Source organism: Tympanuchus pallidicinctus, unplaced genomic scaffold (genome assembly GCF_026119805.1).
Source record: "Tympanuchus pallidicinctus isolate F22 unplaced genomic scaffold, pur_lepc_1.0 scaffold24, whole genome shotgun sequence".
In the NCBI taxonomy this organism is placed as follows: domain Eukaryota; kingdom Metazoa; phylum Chordata; class Aves; order Galliformes; family Phasianidae; genus Tympanuchus; species Tympanuchus pallidicinctus.
The window spans coordinates 4469903-4490727 of record NW_026294741.1 but is presented as its reverse complement, the minus strand read 5'-3'; the positions used below and the strand labels follow the sequence as shown (position 1 = coordinate 4490727).

Here is a 20825-nt window from a genome sequence, read left to right as displayed (position 1 = left end):
TGGGATGGGACGGGATGGGATGGGACGGGACGGGATGGGACGGGATGAAATGAGATGTGATTGGATGCACTAGGATGGGATGAGAGAAGGAGAAGGAAGCAAATGCAGTCACCCCATATTCAACACTGCACTTTGGTGCCACGCAGGAAGCTTGGTGCCTTCTCTGAGGGTGCCCAGAGTCCCCATGGGCTCCACGTCCCCATATCCAAGGAGCTTGCAGCAGCAACCCCGGCCCCCTCCTGCATCTGAAGAAGCCCCTAAACACCAGGGCGAGGGATGGCTCCAGTGGAGCAAGAGAGCCTTCATCAGCCCCGTGAGTCCAAGAGAATGAACCAGGGAGGAAAAGAAAAGCAGGAAGAGGATGAGCTGGGGTGGGAGTCACAGGGGGGCTGAGCCCCGGCTCCGGCACTGTATGGAGGGAGGACACAGAGGCCTGGTCCATGTGCAGAGTTGCCTCGGCCATCGATCCCTGCTGCACTCAGGCTCATTAGGGCTGGGGAGCTGCTGCGAGCGGCTGGCAGAGGAGACAGACGAGGAGGGGGGTTGGGGGGGGGGGAAGCGTTCCGCGCGGCTCCCTGGATCGTATTAAATATTTACTTTGTTTTGTTTTGTTTTGTTTTTTTTTCCCCAGCTCTATTGATCAGAGGAGGGAAGGAGGGGGCAATCAGATGCTGCGAGAAAAGCAGAGGCGATGGCTGAGACGAGGTGGGGTCTGCACCCACTGCACCCCATGGGTTCCATTCTCCCATCCCCATCCCATCACCCTCAGTTTGAGGCCACCAGCAGCACGGCAGTGGGGCTGCTCCCCCCCCCCCCCCCCAGCACACCCCATCCCAAGAGACACAGATGCTCACCCTGATGGCATCACCCTATGGGGTGACCCTCCGGGTCTGAGCCCCCCAGCCCCAGCGGCCGCCCGACCGTCGCGTTTCTATTTCAAGAGGAGCTCTGCTGGAAAAGGAACAAAAGCGGAGGGGAAGCTATAAATAGCTGCCTCCTTCACACCAGCTCTGTGCCTCCTCCGCCCCGCGCCCGCTGCAGCCTCGGGGCCACGGCTCCGGGATGGCACCGGGGGGGTCCCCATAGCCCCCAGCCCCTGCTCCCCATCCCCAAGCAAATATCCCCTAACACAAAGAAAGAAAAAAAACACCCAAGGGAAGATGCATTGCTGAAACAGAGCCACTTACAGAAGGCTTTACCAAGTCGCCCCATCCCTACCCATAGGGCAGAGCCCCTTTGCCCCATCGCTCCCGTTCCCTGGACGCAGTGGATGGGAGCAGGGAAAGCGCAGCCAGCTCAGGCAGACCTACTTTCAAGGCTTTAATCCTTTTTGCTTAAAGGATCTTTTTCTTTCTTTTTTTTTTTCCCTCCCTCCCCTTTCTTTCTTTCTTTTCTTTTCTTTTTTTTTTCCCCCTTTTTTTTTTTTTTTTTTTTCCTTTTTCTCTTTTTTTTTCCCGCTCAGCAAAGATGCGGTCTGATCAGAGGAAGAGACGCAGGGAGCTGACAAGCTGCAGAGCACGGAGAAAAAGGAGAGAGAAATACATATTTATTACCCTCAATTATTAAAAAATAGATAGCAGCAGATCTTAGGCCCTGGCAGAGGCACTGCGGAGTCATTTGTGTGAGGACTATTTTGTTTTTTTTTTTATAATCCCATTGAAATTATAATAGGGCACTCTTGTTAGCAAAACCACCCCGCAGACCCCTGCAGAGGGGCTATGGGCAGAGGCTGTGCTGCATTTAGTCCAGCACCGTGGACCCAGCGCTATGGGCTGCCCTTTATCTGGAAGAAGGGTGGCTTTGGGGGTCTTCCCTTTGGGATGGGTCTTCCCTGTGGTCAAGAAGGGCTCTGCCCCCACTGCCAGCACAGCCCCAAGCAGTGCCGAGCATTCTTTCATGGGTGAGAGCTCATCTGGGCCACAGAAGAGCCCAAAAAGCACTGAGGGGTGTGAAAGGGTTTGTACCCCTCGGTTGGTGCCGGTTGCAGGGATGCAGCGTGCACGAGCAGAGCCTCCGTACGAACGCAGCAGGAGAGATCCGCGGCTCCCAAGTGCGGCACGGGGCTGGCGGAGCCGCACTGGCACCTCCCCTCCGTTTGCAGGGCTGCCTCTGTACGGAGCTCTGCCAGCTCGCAGTCGAACCCTCTGCTGCCTCTCCTCCTCGCTGGGAAACAACGGCTGAGGGACCGGGAATCGGGATCCAGGTGCCCATCAGGTACCCCTCGGCGCTGGGACTTGGGTGCACGTGGAGCATCCACCGTGCCCACACCACGATACCAAGGGGATGCCATCAACTGGAGCCCACCGAGGGGCTAAGACCCGTTGCCATCCATTCCAGCACAAACAGCTGTGTGTGCTCGGAGCCAGGAGGTCGTGGCCCTACAAACCCGACGGGAACATCGCAAAGCACCGCTTGCCAAAGCCCTCGCCTTGCCAGCAGGGAGGCGAGCAGCAGCCAGGCGGTGTGCTATTAAAGGGAAAAGGAGCTTTCTGCACCAAATGGAGCATTTTCGGCTTAATAGCCCCACAATCCTAATCTGCACAAAGAAGATTCCCCATTCTATCTGCCTTGTCCTGCATCTGCCACCAGACCAGCACGTGCCGAGCCCTCAGTGGGATGCGATGGCTCCGGAAGGGAAAGGACGGCCGCTGGGGAGGTGATGCCGGGCGCGGGCGTTCCTCCGTCAGCACCTCCATCATTTGTCATCAGTAAAAATAATATTCCTAAAAGTGGCCCCCTCTGATTGCAGGCGCGGGGCTGCGGGTTTCCATGGAGATGCCGTGAGCGGGGATGGTACGGGGGATAGGGGATGGATTTGAGAGATCGGACCCGGCGGTGACATCGGGAGCGGTGATGGCACCAACCACACTTCTGGCACAGGGACATAGGACGACTCATCCCCTGTCCCCACCTTTGGGCCACCCAAAGAAGGACCAACCAGGGCCGTTCCAGCCGTGCAGGAGGGGATGATGATGCTCGGTGCCCCCACCACCCCCCACTTGTTGCATCGATCCTAAATTAGAGCTCAGCCCCCTCCAGCGGGGGCCGGGCTGGGGGACACGTTGAGGTGGCACCTGCCATGTCCCACCCTGAGGACGTCAAACGATCGTGACAATCAGTGCCGGCGCCTCGCCAGCCTGCTGCTGCCTGCTGCTCCACCAAAGCGCTTTTAAAGACATAATCTGCAGTTAATAACCATCGTTGATACCGAACGCTGCTAAGCCCCGGGATTGCACTTTGCAAACAAAGCTCTCGGTGTCGGCCGGTTGGTGGCAGCTTCTCTGGGCTGGGGGGTATCACCCTATGGGTGCTGTGTGCACATTGTGCATGGTGACATGCTGGCACTGCTTCATCTCACAGCATGGGTCTGCTTCACGCTGGGGATGCTCTCCTGGAGGACAGACAGTGCTCCCAGCCACTGCGTCCCCAGGGCCCTGTGCTCCCCAGCCCAGTATCGTCTTCAAATTCTGTGCTGCCAGAACCCCTTATCAGCATCCCAAGACTGCCCAGAGCCGGAGTCACCACATCCCAGCCTCATCTCCACCCCACAAAGCTCGGGGAGACCCCTCAGCCCTCAGCACACCACAGGCACCGACCCACACCGCTGCCTCCAGCTGCCTCAGGGAGGGGTGGTGTGAAGTCACACCCCCAAAATACCCATTTTTACACCTCCTTGCCAGGTTCACCGCTGTTTCTAGGGCAGCGCTTCAAGGCCATCTGGAGCATCACCCACAGCCTCCGGGAGCAACACGGGGACACTGTGCACGGGACCACCAGGACCCCTATGGGCTCCATCACTGCAGGTGACTGAGCAGCAATGACTCCTCCACCACCAGCTCAGTTCTCATCGCGAGCATCACGGCATCGCCCTCCTTCACCCCCCATCCCCACCGCAGGGACAGGCAGCGCCGCGTCCTGCCCGCTTCCCCCCAGCTCCGCCGGGCGCAGAGAGCTTGTGGCTTCCTCCCTGCTCTTTATGAAATTAAACTTTGATGAGCAAAAAGGTTTTCTGGGCTCTCAGCTCTTCGGTGCAGCAACCGCAGCCCAGCCTGCGCCGTGCCTGGCCCTGCAGGGCACAGCCTCCCTGTTCCCGGGCAGGGGATGGGGGAGGGGGGGGATGCGTTTTTCTCATTCCCCTCCTCACTGGGGTCTCGTGGGGTGGGATGCACTACAGAATGGCACCACACAGCCCTGTCCCAAGCTGCCCCCGGCCCCTTTTCTCCCAACCCTGGGGTTACTTTTCCTCTGGCCCCACAGCACTGAGAGCTGGGAGCCCCACAACCATGCCAAGATACGGCCAGCCGTGACCTTGGTAGCATCCTTGACCTGGAAATCTCCTCTTGCACCTCTGATGTTGCACTCCTGGTGGTTGCCACCTCTGGCAGGATGCTGTCCCTGCTGCCACCGTTGCTCAGGTTTGGCACAATGCTTCATGCTCTCACCAGTAATGTCCTGGCATCCCAAAACACCCCAAATCCCACTGGTGGTGATGCCTTGCACCATGCTCAAGGGGCAGCATCCTGTCAGGGGACATCAGAGAAACCCCCAAAAAGGCAGGAGGAGGCATGGGGTGGGGGTGGGGGACACCAAACACACAGATCTGCTTCCCCCAGGGACATGGGGATGGCACATGCGATCCCAAACCACATTCCCCTGCCTGGCAGCAGGATGGGACAGCAGAAGCAGCAGCAACATCACCACCTGCACCGCTCAAAGCAACCAAATCCTCCAACACATTGAAACCCAGAGTGGCCCCAAAGCGTCCCCATCTCTGGTAGCTGCTGTCCCGTTGTCCCCACGGTGTCCCCTCCCTTGGGGTCGCTGCAGGGTCCGGGACTCCCACCCAGAGCCCTCGGGCCGTGGTGAGGAGGGAAGGGAGAGGCTCCGGGCGGGACGGAGGCCCTCCCCTGACTGCCTGTTGAATTATTCAGAAACGGCATTAACTTATAAATGAGTGTGTTTGACTGATTTTGTGGTTGATGTACAGATAAATTCTAATGAAAGACAGCTACAAGATTTTAAATTATTAATTAGACTGCCACTTAACAAAGCCTATTTGGCACTCTATTTCCTTGCTTAACAAGACAAAAACTTTAAGGATAGGTTTTGTATGAGCCCAGAGGCTGTTCATTTGCATTTTGTTTTCCTAGCTTCAGAAACGAAATAAAGCCGTAGATCCTGACCTTAAGCAGGTTGCAACCCCTGGTGGGACGCAACCACATCCAGCTCCACTTTTCCAGCCCTGCTCCTGCTTTGCCTCCACCCCTCCGTGCTGGGAAATGGGGTCGGGAAGTGATGATTTCTCCGAGCGGGATGCACGGGGATTTGGGATCGAGCTCAGCCCGCTTGAGTTAATACACCGAACAAAGCCGACGCGGGAGATGGAGAGAAGAGGCTCAAAGCGCGAGGCCCCGCAGCCGCAAGGTGACATTAAACCCGCGGGGAACGGCATCCCTGGAGTGATAGCAGGGCTCGGTGCCCCGGCACAGGACTGCGTGGAGCAGTGGGCACAGCGCCCGCATCCTCCAGCACCGCGCGTTCCCGTGCCGGAGCATCGCCGGAGAGGGGGGCATGTGGTGGTCCGTGGGCTGGGCCGGTGCTGTGACCCTTCCGAGGGTCCGAGGGGGTCCCTCCGTATGGCAGTGCTGCCTCCCCCCGTCCCCGGCTCGCACCTACCCGGGCACGGCGGTACCGGAGAAGCGGACCCCTCCCGCCCCCCCCCCCCCGCGGAGGGTCGGCATCTCCCCGGCTGTGATGTCAAAAAGCATCCCTATGATGTCCCAGGCGGTTGCCATGGAAATAGCGTGATGTCACAGCGGAGCGAATCTCTTCGGGTCGACGGGAGGGGAGTGGAGGGGGGTGAGGGGGGAAGAGAACAAGAAGAACGCGCCCCAACTTCCCCCACCGAACCCCGAGCGGCCGCGCGGAGCTGAAATCAGAGTCTGCCTTCCATCGGGCGCCGAGCACCGTCGTCTCGGGACACGCCGTGCGTGCGTCCGCCGATCCCTCCCCGGTTCCGTTCCCCGGGGATCGCCGGTGCCCGCACCCCGGCGGCGGCTCGGGTAGCTGTTGGTTGCGGGGGGAGCGCCCGGCGTCGCGGCCCCAACTTCGGCGAGAGGCAAACTTCGGAGCCGGTACCGGATCCCCCGCTTTGCCCGCTGTCCCCGGTACCCGTTGCCCTCCCGTTGCGGCGCTCACCTTGGCGGAGCATCGTGGTGCCGGTGCGGGGCGCGGTCTCCCGGCGCGGCGGTAACGGCGAAGAGCGGCGGCGGCGCTCAGAGCGGCGGCGGCGGGGAACGGTGGTGGCGGCGGTGGTGGCGGCGGCAGCGGCGGCTGCACCGGGAGCGCGGAGCCCGAACGAGCGGCCCCCGCGGGGGCATGGCGGGCAGAGCCGCAGCGGCACCGGGAGCGCCCGCCCCGCGGAGCCCCACCGGGAGCACCGGCCGCGCCTCTGCCCGCCGCGCGTCCCGCCGCCGGCTTTTAGGGGGGAGCCGCCCCCTCGGGGCTGGGGCCGCCGCCGCCCCCCACCCCCTCGGGCAGAGCCTATAAAGAAGGGGAGCCCGGGGCCGGTGCGGCGGTGCCTGCAGCGGCGGGCAGGGCTGGGCAGGGCGGGGCGGGGCAGCGACGGGGCGGGCTGGGTTGGGCTGGGCTGGGCGAGCCCGGCCGGGCCCCCCCTTCCTCCTCCTCCTCCTCCTCCTCCTCCTCCTCCTCTGCCGCCGCCTCTCCCGCCTCCCGTGGACACTTCGTGAAAGTGCCGCTGCTCCGCTTCCCCGCGCCGCCTCCCGGTGCTCCCCCCCGCCCCATCGGGGCTCTATTGGCCTCGGGGAGCTGCTGGCACCACGCCGCATCGCTGTCCCCTCCGTCCCGCCGGGCGGCACATCCCGTCCCCGCTGGCTCCGAATCACCTCCTCATCGTCCCCTCCGCCCCTATCGGAACACCGGATGTCCCAGCGTAGAGCTCTGCTTTTCCATTGCCCCACCCGCGTTTCTGCTGTCCCCGCTGCCCCTCCGCCCAGGGCCCTCGCTCCACCCGCTCCTTTCCCGCTCTATGTCCCTCGAGTCCCCTCTGTACCTTCCGCCTCCCGCTGCCTCCATCATCCCATCGGGTTCCCAATCCCACACCGGGATCCCGATGTCCCCGCGGCGCTTTGCTGTCCGCGGAGGTCCCCTCTGTCCACTGGGGCTCTCTCCATCCCCACCGCAGATCCCGTTATCCCACGTTATCCCGCTGCCGGCCCCGCTATCCTTTGGGGGTCACCACCACCACTCCGCTCCCCCACGGCCCCCAGGGGTCCCCCGACTCGCAGGCACTTGCATACTAGAGGAGGGGGACCCCCATGGCGGGTGCGGCTGTCACCATGGCAACATCACCACAGAGCTGCGAGCGGCACCCGCTCAGCACAGGGAGCTCAGCACGGGGTGCGCAGCCCAAAATCACCGTGGTCCGTCTTGGGAACGAATCCGACTGCTCAGAGCCAGGCACATCCCGGCGTACAGCCCAACACCGGCGCGTTCATCGTGCCGGAGCCTCCACACGCAGTCCTGCCACCCGTCCCACCCCATCCAGCCCGTCCCGTCGGGGCGGTGCGCACCGCTTTCCATCTCTCTCTCTCTCTTTCTCTCGGCCATCGATTGCTCTGGTCTGAGCGCCCCGCCCGCTCGGGGCTCGGCTGGCTCTGCCTGCCCGCCTCCACGTGGCCCAGCGCCATGGCGGCACCGCCGCGCTCCGGCGGCGCGGCCCTTCTGCCCTCCGCCAGCAGCGCAGGTGGGCACCGGGCAGGAGAACCGAGCCTCGTGGGGGAGAAGCGGGGCGAGTACCGGGGGCCGCCGGGCGGGGGAAGGCGGCGGCGGGGGCTGTGCCCGTCCCGGCTATGCCCGTCCCGGCTGTGCCGTGGGCTCGCTGGATGACGGCGTCGGGGGGCGATGATCGACGTGGCGGCGGTGAATAACGGAGCGCTGCCCCCCTTCTCCCCCGTCCTCCCCCCCCCCGGGTACGGGGGAGGACGCTGTTGAATGCCCTCTGGTGGGATGGGTGTCAACATCGGGGTTTGGGGTTGGTTTTTATGTCCCCTCTCCCCCCCCCCCAAAAAGGAAGCATCGCCCCTGGGGGTGGTGGGGGCTGCGAGTGCCTCGGCCCCATCCCCACGGGTAGCATAAGGTCTGCGTATGGCCCTATAGACATGACATCCCTGTGGCCCTATGGACACTGTTCCTATGGCCTTACAAATGCAGTGCTCTGAGGTATAATGGGCAGAAAAGGTGCTTTTTCCCCAAAAAACAGCATTATTGTCCCATGTTGGGTGAGGGAGGCTGCAGTTCATCCTTGGGAAGGTGGCACGGGGTCTTTCTGTGGCTTCAGGGATTTGGTGTCCCCATGGGCTTAGGTTGCAGGATCCCCATGGCCCTAGGGGCACTGTGTCCCTGGAGCCCGAGGGTGCTGTGCCTCTACTATGGGGACACTACTTACACTTGTAGTGTCCCCATAGCCCTAGGATGTGATGTCTCCATGCCCTTAGGACACAGAGTCCCCGTGGCTGCTGGGTCAGAGTGCCCTGTGTGATGTCTCCATGGCCTTAGGACACAGTGTCCCTATGGCCCAAGGACCTGATGCCCTATAGGCTTCACCCCTTGACTCCCACTGTATCCCCAGATCGAGCCCCACGTCGCACTGCCCGCCAGGTCCCTGAGGAGCTGCTGAATAATGCAGAGCTGCGGGAGGCAGTGGGGGCTCTGCCTTCCAACTACAACTTTGAGATCCCCAAAACCATCTGGAGGATCCGGCAGGCGGGTGCCAAGAAGGGTGAGCAGTGGGGAGGAGACGTGGGAGGGCTGTGGCACTGAGGGATGTGGTCAGTGGGCGCAGTGGGGGTGGGCTGGGGTTGGAGTTGGGGTTCTGGGATGTCTTTTCCAACCTGAATGGTTCTATGGGGCTGCCAGTGCTGGGGTGTGTTCAGGATGGCAGCCAGGACCTTCCTGCTGTGTGCTTGGCCACCAGTGCCATTGGGTGGCAGTGGGTAAAGGCAGCCCCAGGTGGGGACAGTGGGACTAAGAGGCATCATCTCACTGTGAATAAATGCATGCCATACGTGGAGCTGTGCTGGCACCTCCAAAGTGGGAGAGCAGCAGCAAGGGGAAGGGCAGCGAAGGACGATCAAAGGTTTGGAACAGCTCTGTACAATGGGAGATTAAATAGATTTAGTTCTTTTTGTTGGGAAAGAGACGAACGAAGGGGGGATATGACAGAGGGCTGTGGAATTATGAATGGTGCAGAGCTGAAAAGGCGATGATTATCCACTCTTTCTTGTAGCTGGAGAACCAGGGGCACACGTTTACATTATTAGGAGCAGGTTTAAAATAAACAGAAGAAAGTACCTCTTCCTGTGCAGCGCTTAATTAAAACCCAGAACTCATTACAGCGGGAAGTGGGAGAGACAAGGAGTGTCGGCGGGTTCAGAAAGGGATTAAATGCATTCGCACAGGGTGGGTGCGAGCGGCAGAGGGTGAGCCGTTCCGGGGAGATCCGTGCTGTGCTGCTGCTTTCTGAGGGCACAGTGCCCAATTTCAGTTGTGGGGAGGGATGAAGTGGTTCGGTGTGCTGTGGGGTGGGCCCCAGTTGGGAGCATCCCCCGTTAACCACAGCCTTTCTCTTCCCAGTGGCCCTGCAGATGCCGGAGGGGCTGCTCATGTTCGCCTGCACCATTGCAGATATCATTGAGCGGTAAGATCTGACCTGATATTGGGGCTGGGGGGGCTCCCAACCTAATGCAGCACCATCTGCCCCTTGGGGATGGGGACAGCGTGGTCACACCACGTCCCCAGTGCCTGCGGTCCCCACTGCTGTCACACAGCCCTGCTGTCGGGGTGACAGTGCCCTTGGTGATGCATCCCCTGGAGCTGTGACCTCAGTGTCACCACCAGTGGGGTCACAGCATCTGTTAGCACGCTGTCACCTTCTGTGAGGAGGCTCACAGGGAGGTGACAGCACCTGGGGGGGGGTCATGGCACATACCCCGACTTTGTCACCTGTCCCATCTCTGCATAAGGGGTGGGAGGATGCAGGGGATGGGTGCAGAGTGCAGGTGGCTCTGCGTGGGTCTGTCCCTTTAAGCAGCGCTGCCTCCTCTCCCCGGCTTTGGCACCCAGCCGCTTTCATGTCTCTGACTTCAAAGGCAGCGGATTAAGGGGCTCTTTCATCTGAATGAAACCTTAAGCTCCGCTTCCCCAGCAGCCCCACCAGTCTCGCCCTCACTGCCAGCAGCGGTGGCACCCTGACCGGGGGGCACCCCAAGGTCTGTCCCTTGGTTGGGGGCACTGGGTGACATCTGTGTTCCAGCTGGGGACAGGTGCTCTGGTGTGGTGGGAGTTGATGTGATGCAATGCCAATGGGGATAGAGTCAAGCTGCCATCAACCCCAGGGTGATGTGTGCCATGTTCTGTAGCCAGGGCTGTGTCTGCTGGGCTGGGATGAGAGTGAGAATGTGCACATGGTGCTGGCCGGGGTCTTGTCTGCCTCACTGCAGGGAAACAGTGGGGCCAAGGGCAGGGGGCTGCTTGTTGGAGTCCCGGATGGTGAGGACAAGAGCAGGGTTGGGTTCCTGGTCCCTGTGCATCATGTTGGCTGGGAGCAGGGATGAAGATGTCACGGGAGCATCATGGAAAAGCGCCGGGCACTTAACACAGAGCCTTTCAAATAGAGACACTGACAGCATTGACCGGTGTGAAGTCCTGTTAATTAGCACTGATAGGTTTGTCGTTATCGTGGAGGTGTGGAGGGGGGTGGGGGGTCCGCAGCCCCCGTTGAGGTGGGGGTCTCGCTACCGCCCGCAGGCTGCTGAGCTGGCGGGGCCGTGCGCTGCTGGAGCCGCATCACGACGCTCTCCAGGCAGCATCCAAATTGGCTCCGTTTCTGGTGGCTGATGTAATTCGGTGGAAGGGAGCTCGTGCCGGTGAGGGGGTGGCAGCGTGGGGGAAAGCCTGGACAACAGCTCGGGATCGGGGGGCAGCCCTCAGCCCACCAGCTCCATGTGTTGGGGGGGGGGGGGAGGAGTTGGGAGCAGACCCCCCCCACCCCCCCTCCTTCCCCGTGCACGGCAGGCGGCTCAGCTGGGCTCTTGATTCCTTGTTAATAAAATCAGCTGTCAGGCTGCGCAGCTGCTAATCCCCCCTGTCTGCTGCTAATAGGGGAGGTGATGGAGTCAGGGACGTGCTGGTGGCACTGCTCTGCCCCTTCCCTGCCCTGGAGCTGGTGGCCACAGTAGCAAAGGGGGGGAGCCCCTCAGTGCCATGCACTGTCCCCTCCTGGTGGATGGCACCATGGGGACACCACATCCCTTGGCCAAGCTGCTGTGGTGTCAGCCCTAAAGGACCCTTCTTGGGGTGCAGGATTCAGCCACCGCTGCCCTCCCTGTTCCCTTCGTCCTTCGAGCGCGTGGTGCTGCACAGGGGGGATTTAATCACCCTCATTAAGCACACAACAGCATCATTAGGGAGAATGAAGTTCTCACTTCAGTGGAGATGGTGAACAGCTCGGTTGGGTGGTGATGGCGTGGGGCGAATGGGGCAAAGGGCTGCTACCTCCTGAGGTCAGAACGTGCCAATGCCATCCTGCTGCGGCGTCTGCGTCCTTGTGTCTGTGTCCTTGTGTCCATATTCTATGTCCTTGTGTCCCTACAGAGACTGGGGAGCTGGCAACCCTATGGCCAGTCCTTGGTGGAAGCTGTTGCCAAAGGGATGGGCGCCAGATAGGCATGGGACAGCCATGGTGGCTTGGTCACTGCTGTTCTTTGCTCCATAGCTTCATCTTTTGGGGGGTTTTCCAGCTTCAAGGCACAAAGCACAGCAAAGCACAGAGCTGGGATGCATCAAAGGCCAACAGTGGGGTCACAGCGCTCTGCATCCTCACGTTGGATGGGAACCCCATCCCTGTTGCCGTCTCCCCATCCTGACCCACTTGCAGGTGCTCTGCGGGTCCCTGTGCTGCACGCAGGCAATAATTGCCCAGCTGCAGCGGTGCTCTTCCAGAGCCGCTTGCAGTAAAATTGCAAACTCATTATTTTAATTATGTGCAGCTTTCCTGTGCTAATGAAGTTGGGAACCTGGTAATGGGGCTCGGCGACGGGCTTCTCTGCTAATTAATCGCATTGTTCTACGCTGGGGCTGTGCTCAATGCTTTTAGGGGGGTGGAAGGTTGGGGTCGAGCAAAGAGTTCCATGTATACCCGTCCCAAAGGGACTTGGGCACCCATGGTGCTGTTGGGATCAGGGGCTCCCCTCCAAACCTTCTCAGGGATTGGGGCTGGGAAGTTTTGCTTGCAGAAGTCAAGCAGGAGCAAAACCTGGGGGGAGGGGTGTTGGCAAAGGGATGGGGTCCCCGTGTTTGTCACTGGGTTGTGTCACCTCTGCGCCGTGCTGTGGCAGAGCAGTGCAGGGGGTCCCAGCCCTCTGCCGGTGCTGAGCGTGGCACTTTATAAATGGCATTTTGGGAACCATCTGTTTAAAGGAGGAGATAATGAATTAGGGGAGATGAGGAAAACACTAAGGCCGGGCTGTTTTTCAGAATGAACGGGGTTTGCGGGACGGAAAAGATGAATAACCTCCCCTTGTCTTCAATATTCATGAGCTCCCAGAGGGAGAGAACGGCTCGCAGCCCCGTGGGGACAGCCCTGTCACCACAGCCTGACTTACCACCGGGCAGTGGGGACATGGAGCATGGCGAGGACTGTGTCCCATTGCAGTGCAGCGTCCCGTGTCGCGGGCAGGTGGATGCTAATTGACATTTCCTTCCTCTGTAGTTTGATGAAAGGCTCCGGCGACGCCGAACTGATTAAAACATCAAGGGGAGGCCCCCGTGCTCTGCTTTGATTTGTCTCAGGAGATTATGGCTGCTCCATCATAGCCCATCCGGTGTGGGTGACCCCGGCATGTGCTGTCCCCACGTCACCACGGGGAGCCTGCTGCCATCGTCCTACTGTGTCCTTGGTCTGTCCCATGTCCCCTGTCCAGTCCAGGAGTGTGCTATGAGGTCAGGCAGCTCAGCCCCGTCCCCGTATGGCTGTGTGCCATGGGTGGGAGCACAGTGCCCCTCTGCCATCCCCTCCCTCCACCGTTGCTATTTCACTTTCTTGCTCTTCACCCCCAGGGACTTTCTCTGGGGTTTGGGCCAATTTGCATACATTTTAATCTATAAAAAATTAAGCGGTGCTGGCTGCTGCTCTGAGTCAGACCTCCCCGTCCTGAATCTTAAGGAGCTGAATAATTTTCCACTTTTGCTGAGATGTGTGGAGTCTGATTCACGTTCATCTCATCACCTCTCATTAGAGAAGGGGGCTGAGGGGAACCGGGGGGTGGGGAAAGAGCCTTCTGGATCATTCAGCAGCCCTATGGCACTGCCATATGGGCAGCGGGGTGGCCGTGTGCCCATCCATGCCATCGGGACCGCAGCTCTGGGTGCTGACACCCATCCTCCAGCTGTCCCCAGCGCAACCCCTGCCCATGGGATGTCTGCTTTGGGCAGGACACGAAGATGATGGTGGCTTTGTCCCCGCACTGGGGACACTGTGTGCCCTGTCCCCTTCTCCGAGCTCTGCCGCTGGGTCGGAGCTGTTAATATTCTGCACGCTCCGCCATTCCTCCACCTTCTGCCATCTGCCCAGATCTGCCCACCACTTCTATTCTTGCCGCCGACGTAACGCTCCCTGCACGGCACTCAGGGAGGGGGACCCTGGCCCTCAGCCAGTGCCAGCAGGGGGTGACGCCTCTGCTGTCCCCAAACCCTGCCTTGGTGTCACTGGGACCTCACCGGCACGCAGACCCCGATGGCACCTCAGCCACCATCCTGTCAGAAGGGTCTTCCAACCCAGCCTGTGGCACAACCTTGGTGTAAATAAGGCGTCAGCATCTGGTTGAAGCAGCCCTCCAGGCATGGGGCTTTGTCACTGCGATACCCGCTTTCCTAATTAAAACACCACGGGAACGTGGCCAAGCTAATAATCCCCCGGAATGGTGCAATAAACCACCGGTGAAGGTGGCACGCTTAAATCACACGACGGGGCTTTATCTCCCAATGGCAGCACCAGGTATGGGTTCCAGGGGACAGTGCCACTTTGTGCTGTCCCTGTCCAAGTGCCAGCCAGGCGTGGGCTGGAGGGCAGCAGCAGTGCCCAGGGTGTGTGGGGGCACGGCCTCTGCTATGGGGTTGGCACGGTTCGGGTTGGCTCCGATCCCCGGCACGGTGGCCGTGCGCTGGGTCTCTCCGTGCCGCTGCATTAGGAAGCTGGCAGCGTATTATTTGATGAGCGGATAATCCGCTGAATTGCAAACAGCTTTACCCAATTGAAGAGGAGGATTAGCGCTCTCCACTTTAATCATGTTGACATCTCGGAGAGTGGCCAGTGCTCGTCCTCCCCGCTGCGTGCCGAGGGGTCCCCCGTTCGCACCGCGTCACGTGCCGGCAGGGACACGGCGGGGCTGGGGACACCGGCAGAGGGCAGGGAGGACGTGTGCCACGACGCTGCCATCCTGATGCCACCCCGATGCCGCCTGCACTGCTGTCCCTCCTGCAGGTTTACAGATGCTGAGGCCGTGGTGATGGGCGATGTGACGTACGGCGCGTGCTGCGTGGATGACTACACGGCGCGGGCTCTGGGTGCTGACTTCTTGGTGCACTATGGACACAGCTGCCTGAGTAGGTGACGTTGGGTTCTGGAGTGTGCGGTGGCACTGGGGACTGCCAGTACTGTGCCCGTGCTCAGTGCCAGCATGGGGCCGTGGCACCGAGTGCTGTAAGCCCTCTCCAAAAGCAGAGCTGGGTAGGGCCGGGCTGATTGGGTTGCTGCCTTTGGGTAGGATTTGGGGAGCAGCAGTGCATGCGGAGCGCGTCCCTATCGCAGCGCTGCAGTGCCTGCTTGGCCGTGGCATCGCCCAAATCACGGCCCTGAGCCTGACATCAGCAGAGCACACAGCCTCTGTGCCTGGGAGCTACTGGTGGGGATGGGGACAATAGGGACGGTGGGGACAATGGGGACGTGGCTTTGAGCTGGCTGGAAGGGGAAGGGAGGAGGAGGCTGTGTGCTCCCCAGGCGGACGGTACTCTGGATCCGGTTGCCATGGAAACTGCGCTGCTGTCCCAGATGCTGCTAACTTTGAAGTCCACCCAGGATGGAATCAGCCCAAAAATAACAATAAGACACTCTGGGTTTTAAGGTGGATCGGTGGAATTGCTGTTCTGGGCAGCAGCCTCGGTCTTCCCAGCATCCTGCAGCTTCTCTGAGCCTGGACGGGGGCTCTGGGGATGCTTATGGGGTTTGTAGTATCGCTCCAGGCTCCCTATGAAATACTGACCTCCTGGTTGAGATCTGTAACTCAAAACCACATTATGAATTTAGCACCCCGAGGGGCATCTATTGGGCTGCCCACCCTGACACCGGCTCAGCGCAGCTATCCTTGTGGGATCCCATGGTATTTTTGGGGGTGGCCACCCCAGAGCCACCATCCCCATCCCTCCGGCCCTGCAGGAGGGAGTAATTTGCACTTAATTGTGCTCAGGCGAAGCGCACCAAAATGGGAAGTGAATGCGGAGCTGCGGATCGATGTGGACTCTGTGTACTTTAATTATTCACTTAATCGTGGTGACACAGGCTTCTTAGCACCGGGGGTAATTAGATTTGTGTTCATTGATCCCCCCCGGGCTGCCGTTATCCAGAGAGAAATGAATGGGTGCTCCATCTGCACCCCCTGCCTGGAGTGAACAGGCCCCCATCTGCCATACACCAGGCTATGGGACATAAGGAGAGCCCCCCCCAGAATCATCCTCACACTCTTTCTCTTGGCAGTCCCCATCGATGCCACGCGTGGTCTGAAGATGCTCTACGTCTTCGTGGACATCAAGATTGACACATCCCATTTCCTGGACACCATCCGCTTCAACTTCGCCGCAGGTTCTTCCCTGGCCCTGGTCAGCACCATCCAGTTTGTGGCTGCAGTGCAGGTGAGCAGCCACGATCGCGTTGATGGAGAGCTTTGTGATAACTCTGATCAATGTTTCACAGCAGCACCGCTTCCCAGCTCCCCTGGGAGCTGCTCTGTAAATGTCAGGGCAGGCAGAGGAGCATGTGGTATTTCGGTGCAGTGCTGGGGGAAGCTCCAGCAGCTCTGTCTGTCTGTCTGTCTGCTCCTGAGCGGAGATGAATGAGCCTCTTGAGCCACGTCTATCCAAACATGAGGCTGTTGGAGCGTTAAGCATTTTCCCTTCTCTTCTAATTGATACGTTGTTCTAGTGTGGCAGAGCATCTCTGCTCCACAGGGCCATTACCTTGTGAACTGAGGCACCCTGTGGCTCTCCAGATTGAGGTGCCCCGAGGGTCCCCAGCACTGTGATTGTCACCAGCCTTGGCCAGGTGTGGGCTCTGTATCTTGGCTCTCTGGCTGAACCCCATGTCTCTGCAGGCGGCCTCGAAGGAGCTGCAGTCACAGTACAAGGTGTGTGTGCCCCAGTGTAAGCCTCTGTCCCCTGGTGAGATACTGGGCTGCACATCGCCCCGGCTCGCACGGGACACTGATGCCATTGTGTAAGTACCTGCTGTCCCCAAGGACCCTGCAGCTCAAGGCAGGGCACAGAGCCAGGCTGGAGCCGTGCTCCATATCCAACCCCATCCCCATCCTCAAATCTGCCTCTATCCTCAAACCCATCCGCATTCATGTCTCTGTTCTCAGTTCCGTTATCATCCCCACTACATCTGCAGCCCTCTCCCCATTTCCAATCTTGTCCCCAGCCCCATCCCCATTCCCAACCTTGTCCCCAAACCCATCTCATCCCAGTGCCATTCACATCCCTAGAGCCATCCCCATCCCTAACCTATCCCAAATCCTTTCCAATCCCGACCCCATCCTCAACCCCATCCCCATGCCCTCCCCAAATCCGTGGGTACATCTTCCTGGTGCCAGGGTTGCCCATCCCTCCCCTGCCCTGCCTGGGGTGTACGTGGGCTGGGCTGGGTCCCTCCGGCTCCTAAAGCTGCTCTGATTGGCGTCTGCTCGTAGCACAGAGGAAATAATTGAGTCGTATATCAGAATAGATAATAGATGGAAGGGCGGGTGGATAATTGGAAAAGACAAATGGCCGGGGCCCAACATCACAGCAACATTAATTTTATTTAAGGACAGCAAATTAGAGGGAGCACTTCGCTTCCTATCACCTAATTATTTTAGGTAATGGAAATGCTTAATGTACTGTGAATACAGTGCGCTGCAGAATAAATAAATACGAGGACCCCACCCTTGGGGGTGTTAAACCCCATCTCAGCCACCCGGGGTGAGGCAGAGCATCGCCCTCATGTTCCCAGCCATGGGGCAGCCATGTGGGACAGGGCTGTGACTTTGCCCTGCATCTGGACCTGGGGGTGAGGCACTGCGTTTCTGCTGTCCCCAAAGCCACCACGCTGGCATGAGCAGACCCATCCTGCCATTGGAACCATAGCATGGGACCCGCAATCCTCCGAGGTGCCCACACCCCGACGTACCTGCATCCTCCCCGCGTTGTTATTTTCTTATTTAGCCCGTCTCTGGGGCTAACTTTTGCCGACAAATTAGCTTTGATCTTCCAAAATGTCATTCTCCAATTAAGGGCAAAAATCTAGTCAAGTTTTACGTCTGAATTCATTTTCCGAGCCCTCACTCCATTAGGGCAGCTGAATGAAAGGCTTTGAAATGTAATTGCTGACTTGAAATCCGATTAGAAATGGAAGCAGCAACGTCTATAACCAGCCATAGAGACGGAGCGCTGGCCCTGCTGCTTCATGTCCATTTTTGCTCCAAAAGTGGCTGTCCATCCATCTGTCTGTCCGTCCATCCATCCATCCATCCGTCCGTCCGTCCGTCTGTCCGTCTTTCTCTTTGTACTGTCCATCTCTCCATCTGTCCGTCTGTCTGTCCATCTCTCCATCCATCTGTCCAATCGACCATCTCTCCATCCATCCATCCATCCATTTGTCCATCCGTCCATCTACGTATCCATCCATCTGTCAGTCCATCCAGCCAGCCAGCCATTTGTCCATCCATCTGTCTGTCTGCCCATTTGTCCATCTCTCCATCCACGTGTCTGTCCATCCAACCATCCTCCCATCCATGCATCCACGTGTCTGTCCATCCATCCATTTGCCCATCTGTCCATTCGTCCATCCGTCTATTAATCCAGCCATTTGTCCATCCATCCATCCATCTGCCCTTCCATCTGTCCATTCATGTGTCCATTCATCTGTCCATCCATCCATTTGTCCATCCGTCCATCCACCCACCCCTCCACACCCTGCATGCTGAGGAAGGAGCACACGACTCCACCACCTCCCATTCCTCTCCCTCTCTCCCGCAGCTATTTGGGGGACGGCCGCTTCCACCTGGAGTCCATCATGATCTCCAACCCGGGGATACCCGCCTACAGGTAGGGCCAACTCCTCCCCCATCCCAGCAGGGCAGAGGGAGCCACGCTCCATGCGATGAACACCAGCCATTTACTCCGGCTGAATATAAACATTTTGACAAGTACCTGTGAAAGCTCTTTGAGGTGCAGCCATTAAACTCCCCGGCTGCTGCAGGCAGAGGCCATAAAGCGTGATGATGAGGCTGCTGAAAGCAGATGAAATATCAAGAGCGAAAGGCAGGGCCCATTTGGTGAAATCTGAATTTCTTAGTAGGTCGTTTGTTACGAACGGGAGGCGCGCGTCAGCTTTATGGCGCTGGGGAAGCTGCCGAAACCCGAGAGGGATTTGATTAAAATTCTCCTCGTCAAACAAAGCAACAAATCAAAGATTCCTTTATAATTGATGAGCTGGGACTGGGGGGGGCTGAGTGTGGGGGGCTGCGATGGGAGCGCAGTCCTGGCCCCGTTGCCCTCCTGATGAACCAACTGGGCCCTGTGAGCTAATTAGTGCAAATGAAGGAGGGCATGGAGCAGTTTGGGGGCCATCTGTGGGGCTGGGGGCTGCTTGTGGCTGAGTTTGGGTCTGCTCCACAGGTATGATCCCTACAGCAAGGTCTTCTCGCAGGAGCATTATGCCCATGACCGCATGCGTGAAGCCCGGCAGGCCACCATCCGCTCCGCCACCCGCGCCCAGTGCTGGGGGCTGCTGCTGGGCACCCTGGGGCGACAGGGATCCCCTGCCATCCTACAGGTACTGCTGGGTCCCCTCACCTTGGGGACATGGCTGGGAAAGGGGCAAGGACAGCGCCTGCCCTCTCTTGCTGCCATCGATCCGCCCCAAGCCGTGCGGGCAGGGCAATTAGCAGCAGATGAGGGAGGTTGGCCAAGGGCTCATTAAACACTGGCCAGCCGTGGAGACCCCCCTGGATGAGCAGCTCAGCAATTAATTCGCTGGTTTGGTTTTAATTGGATGAACTCCTGCTTGGGTTCACTGTCTCTGCGGGCAAGGGGAGCAGAGCCAAGGTGCTGCCGTTGATGTTGGGGGGGATTTGGGGGATCAGCAGTGAGATGTGGGGCAGAGATCCTGAGAGTGATTTTGGGGGGCGGCTCAGGGAGGTGACGGGCGCAGTAGGGCACGGGAAACAGTTGGTGGCTCTGAGGTCACGGCCACACTGCTCACGTCCTCCCACAGCCTTCAGCCCTGCAGCAGGCAGGCGTCCCAAGGCTGGCAGCCGCTAACGAGAACAGATTGTTGTCATTGAGCAGTAATTACTTCATTAGGCTGAGGCACGTGCTAGGGGAAGCGGCGTGCGAGCTGGAGCTGCGGCCCTGTCACCGTGTGTGCCCCCTGGATGTGGCAGGGACACAGAGCTGTGTTCCCAAGAGGCCTGAGGGCTGAGCTTTGGGTTCTGTATGGCCTTCTGGATGGAAAGTGCTGTGCGGGTTAGCATGAGGCTGGCCAGCCCCTGAACCACGGTGCTGTTTTTCTCCCCACAGCACCTGGAGTCACGGCTGCGTGCCCTGGGCCGGCCCTTCGTGCGGGTGCTGCTGTCTGAGATCTTCCCCAGCAAACTGCAGCTCTTCGACAGCGTGGATGCGTGAGTGCTCCCGGCCCCATCCCTGTGGGGAGCCCCAGAGCCGTGCTGGGAATGCGGTGCTGGGCCTGACGTAGTTCTGGGCTGTTGTCATGGAGAGTTCCTCCGTGGTGCCCCTACATCCAAGTGATGTTTCTTGGTCCTGGGACGCAGCACGGTGAAGGGGAGCAGCTCCTCACGGCGGTGTCCAGAGCCATCCTGAGGTTCCTCACACGGGGCTGTTGGGGGCTTTATTGCTGCCATTCTCCTCACAGGTGGGTGCAGATCGCCTGTCCACGGCTCTCCATCGACTGGGGGGAGGCCTTCGGCAAACCACTGCTGACACCCTATGAGGTGAGCAGCCCCCGGTGCATTTCAGGAGGACCCCTCCCAGCACTGCAAGTGGCACTCAGCCCCTTATCCCTTCCTCGCAGGCAGCGGTGGCTCTTGGGGACATCGAGTGGCAACAGCCGTACCCCATGGACTTCTATGCCAGTCAATCCCTGGGACCGTGGACGGCCAATCGCTCAGCACGGCCAGCCCAGGTGGGCACTGGGGGGTGGGAGTCCCTACTGTGTCCCTTGGTGCTCGGTGCCGTGTGTCACAAGCGCCACCCAGTGGCTTGCTCCCTGGAGAGCAGGGCTGGTGCCCACGCGGCACCTTCCGTCGGGGCACAGGTGGCCCCTTCTCTGCTTACCCCATGTCTGTCCCAACAGGAGAAGCCACTCACAACCCCCAGCCTGAAGAATGGCACTGAGGGCTCCCGCAGTGCTCACCCGCCTGAGGACACGGCCACCTCCTGAACAGGGTCCCGGTGGCCCCGCTGCCACCTGTGGGAAC

The 20825-nt window shown here is 59.6% G+C and overlaps 2 protein-coding genes across 2 annotated transcripts in view; one reads left to right on the top strand and one right to left on the bottom strand.

Moving 5' to 3' along the window:
- Positions 1-6313, bottom strand: part of RTN4RL1 (reticulon 4 receptor like 1) — a 28059-nt gene extending 21746 nt beyond the window's left edge. The window contains exon 1 of the mRNA XM_052688423.1: positions 6199-6313. Within this exon, the coding sequence (XP_052544383.1) occupies positions 6199-6211 (13 nt within the window). The 5' untranslated portion in view covers positions 6212-6313. The remainder of the gene's footprint in view (positions 1-6198) is intronic.
- A 1337-nt stretch (positions 6314-7650) lies between these two features.
- On the top strand, positions 7651-20822 carry DPH1 (diphthamide biosynthesis 1). The gene is made up of 12 exons (XM_052688735.1): positions 7651-7765; positions 8651-8800; positions 9655-9718; positions 14561-14682; positions 15830-15984; positions 16443-16564; positions 18364-18432; positions 19006-19162; positions 19909-20009; positions 20261-20339; positions 20420-20530; positions 20702-20822. Exons 1-12 carry the CDS (start codon positions 7708-7710, stop codon positions 20786-20788), a joined length of 1275 nt encoding a protein of 424 aa, XP_052544695.1. The 5' UTR covers positions 7651-7707; the 3' UTR covers positions 20789-20822.
- Positions 20823-20825: the final 3 nt, after the last annotated feature.

Bases quoted from the DNA above. Each gene is read 5' to 3' on its own strand.
- DPH1 (XM_052688735.1), top strand. From the start codon at position 7,708: ATGGCGGCACCGCCGCGCTCCGGCGGCGCGGCCCTTCTGCCCTCCGCC. The intron at 8,801-9,654 runs GTGAGCAGTGGG...TTCTCTTCCCAG, and splicing joins GCAGGCGGGTGCCAAGAAGG to TGGCCCTGCAGATGCCGGAG. The intron at 16,565-18,363 runs GTAAGTACCTGC...TCTCTCCCGCAG, and splicing joins CGGGACACTGATGCCATTGT to CTATTTGGGGGACGGCCGCT.